At 29.3% G+C, this 16,570-nt stretch overlaps 1 protein-coding gene across 1 annotated transcript in view; it reads right to left on the minus strand.

Annotated features, from left to right (window-relative positions):
* Positions 1-8,405: 8,405 nt before the first annotated feature.
* Positions 8,406-16,570, minus strand: part of LOC131849398 (zwei Ig domain protein zig-8-like) — a 39,860-nt gene continuing 31,695 nt past the window's right edge. Inside the window, exons 4-7 of the mRNA XM_059199467.1 lie at positions 13,937-14,147; positions 11,761-11,888; positions 9,098-9,266; positions 8,406-8,662 (exon numbers count right to left, since the gene is read on the minus strand). Of these exons, the coding sequence (XP_059055450.1) occupies positions 8,532-8,662; positions 9,098-9,266; positions 11,761-11,888; positions 13,937-14,147 (639 nt within the window). The 3' untranslated portion in view covers positions 8,406-8,531. The remainder of the gene's footprint in view (positions 8,663-9,097; positions 9,267-11,760; positions 11,889-13,936; positions 14,148-16,570) is intronic.

Genomic DNA, 16,570 nt, shown 5'->3' on the forward strand with positions numbered 1-16,570 from the left:
CCGATAAATTATATGCCACCGTGTAGAACTAACTTGCATAAAATTAACTCACTCACTCAGTTCAGCTCCGTACAAATATATAATAAAATACCACAGGTAGTTCGAGAGATGCCGTTAAATAGATTTAAAAAAGAATTACACCAATGGCTCGTTAAAAATGCTGTTACTCTTTGCGGGAATTGACCTGACATCTGATATTATTATTTATAATGTAATTTAATTGTAAAAGTAATTGTTATGAATTGTAATTTGCATGCCCCCTGAATATGAGGCGAACATTTATACTGTTGTTGTAAATGTTGAAGCAAATAAATTATCTATCTATCTATCAATTCAATTGATTACTATTTGGCCTGTGTACAGCCCCATACATATTTACCGAGATTTTGTTATGTAATATAATACGAGTTATGTAATATTTAAGTTCCAGAACGTTGGTGTCTGTAATTTACTTGGACAATATTCTCTGTTTTGGCCGTTCATATGCTGAATGTTATTCTAATGTCAATGATACCACTTGTATTTTGCAATCACTACTTATTTAATAATAATAATAATAATAGATTAAATAATGATAATAATAATAAAATAAACAAATAATAATAATAAAATTAAGAAATAATAATAATAATACAATGAGCTTGCACCCATCTCTGGCGCTCTTCAAAAACGCAAACGATGGACACTTGAAATGAATTTGTTCATATTGCGAACTTACCTTCAACTCACTGCATTAGACACTGACACAAAAAACTACTTGGAACCTTTACATCTAAAGTTTATTGAAAAATACCCTAATATGCATGTCAGTCGAACACATGCCGCATGGTTAGAAAGTTTCTACAGACAGATTAGGCCTACATTTGTATTATGGTATATCCACCTGAAATAGAACATTGTTATGTACTTGGCTTAGGCCCGTACATACCAAGATTACCGGCGAAAGTCGAGAAAAAATAATAAAAAAAAAAAAAAAAATCTTATACCTACCCATCACTCCGTGTGAATTCCTTGGATATATTTTTGACTTAAGACGAAAAATACAATTAATGAAAACAAGATATCAATATCTCATAAATGCAAACAGAGTTAAAATTGGTGGATGAATGTTTCATCCACCATAAACTTCCACTTCGATTCAATAATTTTCTGATCTCTAATTGCAAAATAATTTAGTGTAGACATACTTTCTGACACGTCAGGTACCGGTTGGGGAGTGTTCTGTGGCAATAAAAAATCGAATGGGTATTCGAAAGATAACAAACGTTTACTACACATTATAAAATAAGATATTTATTATTTGGTTTAAAATTATATGCATCGGATTTATCCAATTGTGAGGTATTACTTAGAATAGATAATGTAAAATGTGCAACACCTGAGGGTGTTTGGTGTGTCTTAAATTACAAATACATAACAAATCTTCCAAATGCATGAGAAGCGTAAAATAATTAATATTAACATTATTATATATATTAACACTACAATTTTTGAACTGAGTAGAAGTTAGCCGATTCTTGCTTTTAGAAATACAGGATAAATTAGTGATTTTATTGATTTGCAAGTTGTCACAAAGTGAAGCATGGATGTAAAGTCATATGAAAAAAAAAAAAAAAAAAGAAAATCCAGAAGCATTTGCAGTTGATGCATTTTCAATTTCTTAGTAAAAATACTCATTTTTGTACTATTTTTATTTTCCACCATTTGTATTAATTCGGAAACTGATTCTAGAAATAATAAATGCCAGAGTAGAAGATTTAGTAGTCGTACTATAATACTAGATAATAATATACTGGAGCAATGGTTTCCATTTTTTCAGAAATGATATATTTATTATTTTTTAAAATCTCCTTTCCAACGATCCCATAATCTACGCTGCAGTCTGTGAATGGTAGCCGCGAGAATGTCAGGAAGGTTTAATTAAAGGTCTTATCATCAAGATATGTAAAGATAACGCTTGCAAGTAAACACATAAAGACCTCAAAACCTAACAGTTTCAACCTATGTTAAAATCGTGTTTCTACAATGAAAAGGTCGAAATTTATCCTGCAAGATGTGTTTGAGTGCATATCTAAACTAAACACAGTTAATGAAAATCTAATTGTAATAATTTATTCATTAGTCATAAAAAACCTCATAACAATGTTTCTTGTTAACGGATGAGTCAATTGGTTAAGGATTGTCTGCTACATAGTAGCATGGTTACCGCTGTATTCATCGCGCATAGTACACCATGACGTGTACGTTCCACGTCGGCGGCCAATAGACTTAGATAGATACTTAGATAGCCAATAGTCAACGTAGATGTAATTAGAAAAACTGCAGGCGAGATACATTCTACCTTAATTACTACTGTAATTAACAGAACAATGTGTTATGCATGCATATTATAACATAATAAAATTATTGTGTTATAATATGCATGTTACCTTACCTATTTACATTTCACTACATTTTCCGCACACTTTATTGACAATTCTCTGAACATCCTACAATATGTAAACACAAATCGCTAAGAATGAAGCTGGAAACATAATTAAAGATCAAACGAACTTACCAAGTGAAGTTCGATCATAATTATGTGACAGCTTCATTCTTAGCGATTTATTCACACCCACCCACTTGATGCATTCATATATGTATATAATTATGTGCTTATTGTAAAAATGGAATAATTTAGCTGAGGTTCTTTCTAATATCCCAAACCCGGACAATAAAGTGAGAAGTGTGAAGCGAAAAATAAAATAAAAACTACATAAAATTTGAAATGAAAACTTTACTTTAAACAAAATGAGCGCAGTAACAAGAATATCCCACCTTATCGGGTAAGTAGTGGGAGGTAGTAAGGGAATAGTCAATACAACAACTAATTTTTATTTTTAAAAAAAAAAAAAAAAAAAAAAACTATAAACTACCGTGCGAGGCTGGTGCTTGGGAATACTACTACAATATGTAAACACAAATCGCTAAGAATGAAGCTGTCACATAATTATGATCGAACTTCACTTGGTAAGTTCGTTTGATCTTTAATTATATTGGGAAAAAAATCGGTGTTGATTTCAATTTATATGTTTAAGAAAACTTGTGTCTAGTTAGCTCCGCTATTTTATTTGTTCTATTAATCAAACAACAAACAATAAAAAAGTATATGTAATGTAATAATAACAATAGATCTTAACTACTCTCAGATAACAAATACGAAATGGCTTCTCGAAAGACAAATGTACACAACGTATATTTAAACTGACATAAGGTACTGTAACGTAAGGACTCATTTCAGATTGTAGCTGACAGTTTGGTGCTTCAACTATTTTTAAATATAATTATTACAATTTTTAAATATTATTATAATATAAAACTATTTCATTTTTTATTATATTATATATTGTGATAATTTATTAACCATGTTTTTTTCGTATATTATTAAACATATATGTAAGTAGTAAATTGCAGATATTTAAATTATAATTGAAAAGTTTATGTATGTATATATATATATATATATATTAAGTTATCGACACTATGCGAAAAGTATTTAAACTACTAAGTATTAGGGATGCAAAAGAACCTTAGCAGTATGTATATTTTGTTATTTTATCCTCAAAAAGTGGGACTCATTTATCTTCCTTTTTTCATTTCCTTTATTTTTGTTTCTCACAAAATCCACGAAAAAGGTTTTACGCTTATAAATCATACCATCTAATTTAATTTATTTTCCCTAGATATGATAATTGAAGATGTGGGTTAGAACTTTCGTACTCATACAAGATGTAAATATCTATATTCGGGAAAAAATGTTTCACGACAATGTTTGATAATCCTGAATTCGTAAATACAAGACACTTTGCGTACTATGTAACTTCGTTGATTGAAAGGTAGAGTTAATACCTTTCAATCAACGAAGTTACATAGTATACAAATTAAGGTAAGTATATATATTACACAACCTTTTTAGTTTAAGATCACATAGAGGTAAGGTGCTGTATTCATAGATACAAAGAAAATGAAAGGAAATCTTTACCAAACGTCAGTTGATGTCAAGCTGATACATATAAATAGGCTAAATAGCTTATCTACATGCAGCTATAGCTATATTATATAGAATATTTGACGTCCTCGGCGATATAGCGGTTTAGCACACCGCTTTACTTCCGATGGTCGCGGGTTCGATTCCACGCACGGTGCAATATTAGTATTCATGACATTTCAAAAAAATATCAAAGTATTTATATCAGTTATCTAGTAACCATAACAGAAGCTCTGTTTACCGTACGACTAGATGACTGGATGGATGGATGTGTTAATTGGGTTATTTATTTATCATAATCAGCTCTCTGCATTTGAAAAGCAAAGTTGTTTCATGCAATTATAATCTAACTCCGAGTCAATTATTAACATTCGTAACCTCAGAGATTTTAGTTTCTGCGTATTAGCTACAATTATCCAAGTAAGCAACAATCAAGCATTAAACATGCTCAATAATTTATTAGTTGCTATTAACGCCTTTAGTTAGACGTTTTATAGCAGAAGATATACCATAAAGGAAGGCAGAAGAATAGCCGTCATTCCTGTCTAAACAACGGGGCAATACACACAAATTGCGCTGTAAAATAAATTAAAGCAGTCTCATTAACGGGCCCGTTCGGTGCTTACATTATGTAATTAATTACATTTGAAAATGTAAGTAAAGCTCGTCCCATATTTTAGTTGAGGATTTTCAGATTACTTTTTGTCAGGGCGGAACAAATGACCGTTTTCGGACAATGCCTTATTTTATCCAAATTAGCTAAAATAATTCTAATGTTTCTCTGTTCTTTGTTATATGCAAAATAATAAAATACAACGTAAGAGCCAAACCTAAAAATGAAAGTAATTATTTACATTTAATATCCGTACTCCACGAATGTATTAAATTGGAGAAAGAAGATAATCACAACTATTTTAATATATTAAACATTTTATCTATATTCAATAATGTAAAAGTGTATAAATAAATAAATAAAGGTGAGTTAACTTACTTAAAATTAAAATTATTTTATTTCTAGCAACTGGACTCCTCTAACTAATTCAATAAAAATAATAATAAATACAAATGTTTTTTATTTTTTTTTTAATTTTCTTATACTACTACTGCATCTGTCGGTTGGTATTTTTGACAATCCTGTAATGTTAATATCTACAATAGTTTCGATAATTCTATTTTACTTTAATGTAATTAAAAATATATTTTACTTACTTTATATGTCAAGTGGTCATTCCTTTTTGTATAAATTTAATAACGATTGTTAAAGTGTGTCTAGTCGAGTAACTTAAATTATTTGAAAACTTTTCGAAGTACTCACTTGTCTGAGTTCTCCAAAATTTTGACATTAAATGGAAACTTGAAATTTGAAGTTTGCGTAATAAAATATTAAGGAAGACATAATGTCCTATGTAAAATGAGAACAATGAAAAACAGTAAAGTTTATTCAAGATATTGCAGTCATTTAAAATTCCATGTTTCTAGTCCAGTGGTTTGATGTGGTTTGATGTACTTTGATAGATCAGTTAGTCAGAACTCATTTTATTTCATTGTTTACAGTTTATATGGTTTTTCTATACTTCTAAAAAAACTAGGCGTTCCTATATAGTATATTTCGGCGCTATTGCTCAGACATTATAATACTATTTACACGTATAGGATTAAGTTATAATTTTAGAAAATATTGAAAATAATATCAATGCTTGATAATATATTTATAAATACAAGTACCTACATCAATGTGGCTAAGATGCTGGCAGTGATTTTCCCTCTCCTTAAAAAAACATTAATTTGAGTCCAAGAATATGTATGTATTATTCTAGTTTTTAATCGTGGGTAATAAGGAAATGGAAAAATAAATACTTTCTAATTAATTATAACAAATTTTAATTTCGTTGACGGCCTTACTATTTACATAAATTTTCTTAAGAAATATAATTTTAATTAGTAATTTGGCTATCCTCATTATTAAAACCTTATTTGTCTTCATCCAGTGAGATAACATTATATAGAATTCGGTAAAATATTACACATTTTATGTAAACTTATTACATGGTTTGATAAAGATAACATAAATAATAATAGGTCTGTTAAATAAATTAAACTTAGTCTAATTTGTTACTTTCATTATAAATTCCACTTACTATTTTATTAGACCATCTCTATGAGTATAATTTAATTTAGTGACAATTAAAATCATGTTCAAGTTTTCATTGTATACTTTATGTTTCAATTACAGATATAAACAAATTTAATTTATGATATGGTAATTTTTATAGATTATTTGTACAAAAAATATCTGGTTAACACTTCCATAAAAAATACTTGACTGGTTTGTAAGAAATTCCTCCAATAGAATACGTCCGCCATTGTGCTTTAATTACCTTTAATTAGCTTTTGTATCCTTTAATATACGTCTTAAATACTGTTCAATATAGAATTCAAACAAACGAAATAACTAACAAAGAAAAATAATAATTATTTTTCGTAACATATACTGATGTTACAAATTTATAATTATTTCTAGGACTTTTAATACTTAAGAAATTTTGGATTATACTATTACGTTTAAAAAAAGAAATTATCTACGTAAATAATATCAATAGTACTTGTATGAGTGTACGATTTGGTAATAAAATCTCATTACAAATGATTTGTAGCATATTTGAACATAAATAAACACGAATTTTCAATATAGCATTTAAAATTGAAAAAGTAAATATAGGGCCGTCAGATATGAAAGTAAAAACAAGAGATGAAATTATTCATTCATTCAACAGCCGTATAATTTTCATTAATGAAACCCTGAATATTTATGTCACCCCGTTTCTAGCGCGATCCTCGTATTCTATATCACTCTGTGTTATACATGCTATCTACATAGTAATACACAACATGACATCATCTATTATTTATTATTTCAATTGTAAATAAAATTTGTATGGTACCAACATGATTAATATATTATTATAGTGTGACGTGACGTATTTGTTTACTAATCAGATGATATATATACATATAACTTAATTATACAACAACGAACCTAAAATTAAAATATAATATATTAACTAAAATATATTATTAAAAGGAGGCCTATTAGGCAAGGTTCCGAAGATACTGGCAGCGTTCCCCCTTTGAATTACTAGACTAATTCTTTGTCCGAGGTAACTTCGGTCTTCTGTGATGTCGACTAACCTTTTTTTATTATTTATATTTACTCGTTATGCTCGTGAACGGGTGCTGCTTGTTTTGTTACTCGAGTAACTATTACATTAATTTATTTTTGTCAATCTAACTATTTGGCAGTTCATGTTTACATAAATTCTTAAATATGTAATGCTGAATAATATTTATTTAAAAGAGGAACACACAAGTTACTTGCTCATTCTACTTGAGATGATTCAAAAGTTATTAAGTTTATTATAATAAATAATGTATAGTATATACTTCTGTTATGTTTTATAATAAATAAATGTATAAATAATCTGAATATTTACAGTAATGCTACTAAGAATATTGTTACTATTATTACAGGTATAAAATTGTGTGATATGTATGAAATTAGATTGGGTGCGGTATCAGATTTTATTTCGGCTCTTTCTTGCAGGTTTTCAATTTCTAAATTAAAAAAGATACTACTTCTAACCAAAGTGGAAAATAAATATTACATACTTTATTGTAGTGACGTTTTTAATATTACCATTTACAATTATCATTTAATATAGAATTAAGTTAAATGTATATTTTCATAGAAATGTCGATTATGTACCAAAGTTAAATTACAATAATGGCGGCAGTTGACAATGCTTCTGACTAACTCATCTGGGGTTGTAGTAGTGTGGATATTTAATTTTATAGTTTTAATTGGGATTATTCAGTATTTCCTTATTAATTTTGGTATTTTCTATCAACACTATTTCTGACACTATAAAACTATCTATGGAACACAATTCTTAAAATTGTAAAATCATTTATGTTATATCATTAAGATATACAGTCTCTTATATATTAAATATATTTACGATATAATCTGTTAATTCAGATATTATTTCCCGTTGGTTTATCTGTAACAAACTATATATATATATATAATATAATTAATGAGTAAAATAGTAGCAATTACAATACAGAGCATAAAGGAAAAAAAAAGGGAGAATTATTTCGTAATCGCCAAAACGTAATAGTAATTTATTAAAAAAGTTCCAAAGGCAGAATAAATAAGATACATTTTAATTTTATCTGACATAATACTGATAGTTACAACAAAAACAACTAAAATAAAATCGATGTAGCTAATTATATTAAAATGTTATATTTTAGTTTACTTAAACAAATGAAATTTGTTCTTAATTATTTATATTATATCTAATATTTACAGGACTGTTAATAATATAATTAATGAATTCGTAATCCTTTAAATTATTACATTTTTATCTAAAGAATATTTACATTTTATATTGACATCGTTGCTAATTATTTTATTTTCAATAAAACTATAATGTCTGTGTGTTCAGGTACCGAATTCTAAGTCATTGTATGTAGATTTACTGAAAATGTAAACAAACACAATTGAAAAAAATATTGAGGCTTTGTCTAATGAGGATGTTGCACATCCTTGCTGCATAGCTGCTGGATGTTCACCTAAAAACAAGAAAAACTTATTAAACTGTATCGTAAGTAATAAGTATATAAAACGCGAATTTCCGTTTCTTCATTCATTGCACTTATCATAATATTTTAATCAATCGTCATGACTTTTCCTTGTAAAGGATAGTCACATATGAGCACCAGAATAAAGTCATATATCATTTTGAGCTTTCGCTTCTGGTTCTTTTGCATTAAAAATAAAAAAAACAAATATTTCATTTCCATTACTATTCGTGCGAGTAACGACAAGTATTTTAAATTTCGAACTGACCGCATTTTCTGAATTGCACAGTGTCGGACGAACAACCGACTATCCGGTTGTTCGTCCGACACTGTGCAATTCACGGACGGTTGGATGGACGGATGAATGTATCATAAGGGTTCTGTAATACCTTTTTGGTTTGAACCGTAACACAGTTATAGCCTTACCCGATAAAACATGCACTCTAGTGGATGCGGACGGCGCGTTATTAGGGCCACAAGTGTACACTCCCGCATCTAAACCCGTTGCCCGCTGCACAAGTAGTCTGCTTGTACTTCTGAGACCTTTTTCTGTCACAAGCGATATCCCGCCGCGTGCCGAATCGAAGTTTATTACCTGGTGGTGCGAAACAAGAATTTTACTTGTGTAGGTTTGTTATTAAGAGTTTTATGTAAATCATTGTTTTTGTACTGGCAATACAATGAAGAAGAAAACACTGGGACAGAGATTAATAGATTTAGCCTACACTGACGTAAAATATTGAAAACAAAGGGTAAAGCGATTATTATAGACGTTAGACAAAAGTAAAATAAATGAAAGGAAATGTAAACATTATAATATAATAATAGTGCAAAACATACAAAAGCATAAATATAAGGACCAAGACAAATTATCGGAGATATTTTTCACTTCGAAATCAATATTATATTTGTTACGTTATATTGGTAACAGGATATTTATCACGGTTATATTATTTTGTTCCCAATACTTCGACATCGTTACAAATATTAGGCACTATTTATATAGATTTCTTAGTCTTTTTTATAATAACATATACTGTATTACGATAAAACAAAATTACTGTAATAACTTGTTGTTTGTAATAAATATTTATATATATATATATATTCTAAGATGATTGTAATAGAGCCAAAACATAGTGTTTAAACAAGTCGTAAACGGTAAATATTCCATAGCACGATACATAAACCACTACTAGAATTTACATGGATTCATATTTATCTGCTAAGAAAGTTAGGTTCTAAAGCAATATCTACATAAAATAACAGTTACATAATTTAAAATTCATATTTGCAGGAAACTTATATAATTTCGTTACTTTGACAACTCGGTTAGCTGAACGCTTATTATACTGTAAAACGCAGTCAGCTGTTCGCATATGCATTTTACAGAACATAGTCGACTACAGAATTCAGAGAAATACTATGAAACCTATGTGAATATCTCTCTCCGTTTCTCTCTGTAGATGCTCGTCTCTTTCACACCCTTATAAGAATTCTAGGTTTTTAAAATCTGTTATTTTTTTTATAAAAGCACGGTATTTCAGATTTTAATGGATAACCTTTGCTCGCATATATACGTAAATATCACGGATATAATATCGCGTCATATGATACGTGGTACATGGCAACTCCAGACAACCATGGCGATATATGTACTTTCAAATCCTGTATTACACTTGACCATATCAATGCTCACAAAACGGACTGCTCGGCGGCTGTAACAAATACCTATGAGTACGTAGTTACGCAGATGATATCTATACAAACCTATAATCATATATGAGACAATGCAATAACATCTAATTTCGTAGAGAACAAATTCAAAGATACAGTATACGATACAAAAAAGATTTGTCACTTTTAAAAATATCGTACAAAGTATCTAAACATCTGGATAACCTCAAAACTCAAACTTATTTATTCATATAGACTTTTCGATCTCTTATACACGTCTTATTTTCTATCACTATTCCTACCATCCAGTACAGACGTAATATATAATACGTAACGGATCAGATAAGAAAAACCCCGTGCTTACAATCGGGCGTTGCAAATCTAACTGGTCTTGGATAATTAAAATGAAATTGTCTGTCCAAGTCATTTGTTACGTAAATCACACTCAGACCGCTTAATCGATTGAATCCAACGAATTGCCGCTCTCGTACACCTTTAAGGATTTAATCCACCTTAATCCGGGTATTTCCGGATTTGTAACCATTCACGATTAGGTGATTTCTGTAAGTTATGTTTGGCTTTCAGAAATTATAATTTTCATAATTCATATGAGTATTAATAAATAATAATATTTCGTTCATTTACTTTTGTGTAATTGCATAATTTATTTAACATATGTCTACATATGTAGTCTATAATTGTTATATTAACGTAGTAATGATGTTGTATTTTTTTATATCCCATGCTTTTATATAAATGAACCCAATAGAATAATATCAGAATCAAAAGCATTTTTGTTGTGAATGTAAGTACTAGTAGTATTGAATTGAGAAATATGGAAAATTGAGAAAAATGCTGCCACTCTTTAAAATAGAGTTACATGTATACATAATAAATATGTGAAAATAAATTAAATTACCAAACAGCACAAAATGATAAATATTATACATACAATTACGGCTATAAAAGTCGTACACCTGCAGTTTTTACTTAAGTATATTATATTATTAATTAAATCACATACGGAATAAAATGTATTTTAATATTTGTATGATTGTGTACGTATTATTAAGTTATTACGTTATTATATTTTACCTATGTAAATACGTACATAACAACATAATTTAAATGATTTTTTTTAATGTTATTATAATAACATAAGATTATTCTTATAGGGTCATCTAGTCGCAAACTAAGCAGAGCTTGTACTTGGGGTACTAAACAATTGTAAGAAATATTTATTATACATATATATATAGAAAATACCCAGACCAATACAAACTACAATTGTTTGTGTCGTATGACTAGTAGTACAGATAACATAATATTACATACTAGTAGTAAGGAACCAAGGGCTAAACCGCTATACTACTGAGGGCGTATAAGGTAAAGGAAGTCTTTATCACTAATACCTGATCTCCATGAGTCCAAGTAATAGATGTAGGTGGTTCTGGCGTATGTCGAACTGTGCACGTCAGATTTATAGTTGATCCAGCTTGTATGAATAGTTCCGAACCACTGGATATCACCGTCTCTGGCTCTAAAAATAGAAATATAATTAATATAACCGTAGTAATAAATTGTTTAGTAGATATTTCTGTCAATTAAGGAATGCACATATAAATTAAGTATTTTACTTTAATTTTTTTATTAATTATTTTTTCATAATTATCTTGAAGATAATGTTAGATTTACATTTAGAGAAGACATTAACATTATTTAAGGACGTTGAAGGTATAGTAGATTTACATATCGTTTTACTTAGGTTTTTATTCCACTTCTACACTAAATCATCATTACATTTGTTTGTACATTCTTGAGTGATTTTCTTTAATTATATTTAAAAATAATTTAAGTATATCTTTTAATGGTAGGTATAGCACAATGTCTGGATTATTTATAATTTACACAAATAGTAGATTTAATCTCAAAATTCTTGCAACAGTAATTTCGATGACTCTATTACACTTGACTGCTTTTCTTAGTCATATTAGTACTGTTTTATTCGCTCATGTGGTTTTCCAATATTATATCATTTGTAATATATAATTCAATCTGATATAAATGCTAGAACATTGGTAATTGTTTGTAAAAATAAATATTCTTATTATTACATCATACGCTTAAAGCAATACTGTAATAATTGAAATATAAAATAAAAATTGAAACTACACTTGAAAATTAAAGTATTTAATGTATCTTCTAGTATTTGTAAAATTTGAGTTAATAAAGTAATGTATTAAGGTTGCGATATATCCAGAACTATCTTGATATCGACGGCATAGTGTACTTAGTGGACAGTCCTATTGAATGGACTGCCATTTATCTCCATCCTGACAAATTTCCTTCGTTCCTGTACAGTCATCAATCTTTTCTACACATATGAAAAGCAAACAAATAGTGAGATGAAAAAATCAATGACGTTGTTTTAGGAAGATAAAACGGACGCCATAGCTTTTCCCGAACTGTAAATCAATTATATTTCATCCACATAAGCCATATTTATCTATCAGCTTCCTTATGGTATTTACCGTTAAAGATAAAAATGGAATTAGTTATGTACCTACGTGTACTCTATATTAGAAAAAAATATATACGTAATTAATTTATATATATACCGTTATATCTATGATCCGAGATTGGTTAGTCAGAGGATTATTTTTTTAATAATAATAACTAGGCTATTTAAATTCCAGGCTGTTACATACACTACTTATTTACTATAGAATATAGGAGTACTTTGAAACTAGAAATTACACTAGGTTTTATATAGGATTACTAGCTGTCCCGGCAAACGTTGTTGTGCCTTAAAATAAAAATAAATAATTTAGGGGTGGACTACCCCTAATATTTAGAGGGATGAAAAATAAATGTTGACCGATTCTCATTCCTACTCAATACGCTCACAAAATTTCATGAGAATCGATCAAGCCGTTTCGGAGAAGTATGGCAACGAAAACTGAGTAAGTAAATAAGATATGAGATTTTTATTTTTATGTTTTTAATACATTTTTTACTTATTATAATATTTCTTGTTACTAATGATTATTCTATTCCTATTTGCTATTTGCTTAGTTACATGTTATCTGTCGTATAACCACTATACAGTAGTATCGTCAACTGTTGAAGTCGTCTTGAACGCATCAGTTATCATACCCACATTTCAGTATGTTCATCAGTATCCAAGATGGCAGGGGGCGAGCCTACCGCCGTCACGGATCATTTTTAATGGGATATGGATAACATTCGACGTACAGCCTTCATTGCATCTTCAACTATCGTCCAATCTATATACTTATCATTTTGTACCAATAGCCTATACATTTTTTCAGAAATGGTAGAAGCTAGAAATATTGTTCTTTATTCTGGTATGAATGAAGTAAACAATATAAAATATTAATATTGCTCATCCTTCCCGATAGCAAACGCTTTATTTATAGAAATAAGGTTCAATAACGGTTATAAGCTAGGAATATTAGACTATCTTCATTCTTTGATAAAAGGTAAATGAACCAATCTAATATCGACCCTAATACTCTCGGGAATAATGCCACAACTACATTAATAAAATAAATTTCGTAAACTCACCTACGATATTGAGATATACAGCGTGGCCAATGGGCGGAGTGGTGGAGATCTGGCACTCGTATTGCCCGGAGTCACGCCGCTGTGGACTGCGTATCCTCAGCGCCCATTCCTCCGAGCGAGGCTTGTGCTGCGCCTCGAAACGCTGATCAGAAGTGTACGTATACCGACCGACGGTCAGTAAGTGGATGTCACGATGTCTCACCCATGATACCTGGGAAAACAGATGATTTATAGAAGCAATATATATTAATGAACATGAACACTTTAATAAATTGTGAGATTTTATTTCAAATATAAGCGTATTAATATACTTTAAGTTTCATTATTATTAAACGAATAATCATACTAATATTTATAAAAAGTGTTTCTATTTATCTGTAAGGTCACCTTTTTACCTTATATGTCTGTGCTAATTTAAGTTTAAAGTAAAAAAAACAGACGAAATTGTAGGAACCGGTTAGTTAATATTATAAACAGAAATTAGTCATACTAATGTTTGTTACATTTTCTTGCAAAAACTACTAGTCAATTCCAATACAATTCATAACATATATAAATCATATCTCAGATTAATAAGTAGGATACATTTTACCACAAATTACGGGGGCACCGCTGTGGGATACAGTTAGTGAAGAAAATGAAAAAGTAAAGCAGTACCTATTTGTCTCATTCGTTCATAATTTAAGAGCTGCGCTCTCGTCGGCGAAGCTGTTGCCACATGTGTGTTAGGGAAATGGGGATTAGAGAACCCACCATATAAAATTCTTTAACAAATGGAGTATTTAACACAAATTTGTTTTGTAACTTAATTATATTGACCCAATAATCTATACATATAAATAAAATTAAAGTGTCTTTTTGTAATATTGAAATAACCGTTTTTTACTACATGCATATGAGTATGAATACTGTACATACATCAAATTATTTTTTTTACTATTTTTGTCTGTATTCTGTCTGTTTGTTCCGGCTAATCTTTGAAATGGCTAGACCGATTTTGACGGGACTGTAATTGGCAGGTAGCTGATGTAATAAGGAGTAACTTAGGCGGAACTTAGCACATTTATAATATAATACTTATAAATAAAACATTTTACAATAACAGTTTTTAGATTCCTAAATAAATCTAATCGGCTTATAATTTATAGAATTTTAAGTCCTGTCACAGCCTATACGTAACTGGAATGGTAAATAAAGTAAAGGTTCTATAGATATCTAATAGAATTTTGCACCTGTCACCTGTGTGACATGAGTGAGTCATGAGCAGCCACAAACACCAGCAAAAGTTTTTTTTACGCCGGTGGTGCTCCTTATGTGTAAGGAGTCCTGAGGCTTAAGTGTTACACTTAACCTGTAAATTCGCTGCCAAATCTTACATTCAAGCATGAGCAAAAGTTTACATTGTTTGGTAATATTTTGCTTAGTTAGTATAAACACATATTGTATTATATTTCCTACAAGATGTATAAGCTAATCGATGTAGAGTTTGTATAAAGTTATCTACGTGTACTAGATACCTGAATCTCTCCCACAAATTTCTACCACTAAGCAGCTGGCTTACAAAACAATACAAAGATATAACTACAATAAAATGTGAATTTGAATAGCTTTGTATTTATGCAAGCATCTAGAGCATCTTTAATTTAGCCCACCCCAAACCTCACCGCGTTCCTGTTTATGCGTACCCATATTTTTTCGCGAAATAGCTGTCTTGCCTTTGGAACAATTATCATATTATATTTCTCGGGAAGCTCTCGTATTTTGCATATAATATTTATTAGGTATTTCAAATATGATATATATTTTAAATACCTAATAGGTATGATATATGATATTTATCATTTGATGACCTCGGTCGACTAACTTTATAAAACATCATCTTCTTTACCATAGCAGTAAATTTGATGCCCGTACTATAATTCCGTATATAAAAAAATGTATTCATGAGTTTGTGTAAGTTATATATGTTTTTTATGTACGTATTTACAAAAAATAACATTTAAATTCTATCACTTCTATAGTGTCTAACAACTTCTGCTCAATTTTGTACTAAATGACACACTGGAAATATCTAGGTTATTGAAACATTTTCATTTCAATATGAACATAAATTTAGTTGTGGGCTATTTTCATTAATTAGGTATCTATTTACTACATACGTCTTGGTTAATAATTGAAATATCCCTAAATCTACTATTAAACAAAAAATGTATAGCAATTATTGAAAATATTATTATAAAATATTGGCTTTGTTATCTGCTATTTGATATTTCATACACATTCACATTGTCAACCATTTTGATTATTCACATTTGGTATGCATCGATTGTAGTATCGAGTTTTCAATGTTTCCATATATTTCATATCGTTATCTGCATGATAGATTACCCTTTTATGTTTAACAGTATCGGTTGCCCATTACCGTTTCCGCTTACGATTCTGGAAGATCTTTACAATTTATCAACCAATACATCAACTACAGTTAGGTACAAGGATGATAAACAACTGTATGGACTAATTTTTTAATGTAATCACTATCATGTACTTAAAATTTAAAAAAATCTAGATTAAAAAAAATCACGGATATCAGGATTTAAAAAATTATCTCCTGGTTTGCTTGTATAACACAATGGG

This window comes from Achroia grisella, unplaced genomic scaffold, assembly GCF_030625045.1.
Source record: "Achroia grisella isolate CSIRO2021 unplaced genomic scaffold, CSIRO_AGI_Agris_v1 utg642, whole genome shotgun sequence".
NCBI lineage: Eukaryota > Metazoa > Arthropoda > Insecta > Lepidoptera > Pyralidae > Achroia > Achroia grisella.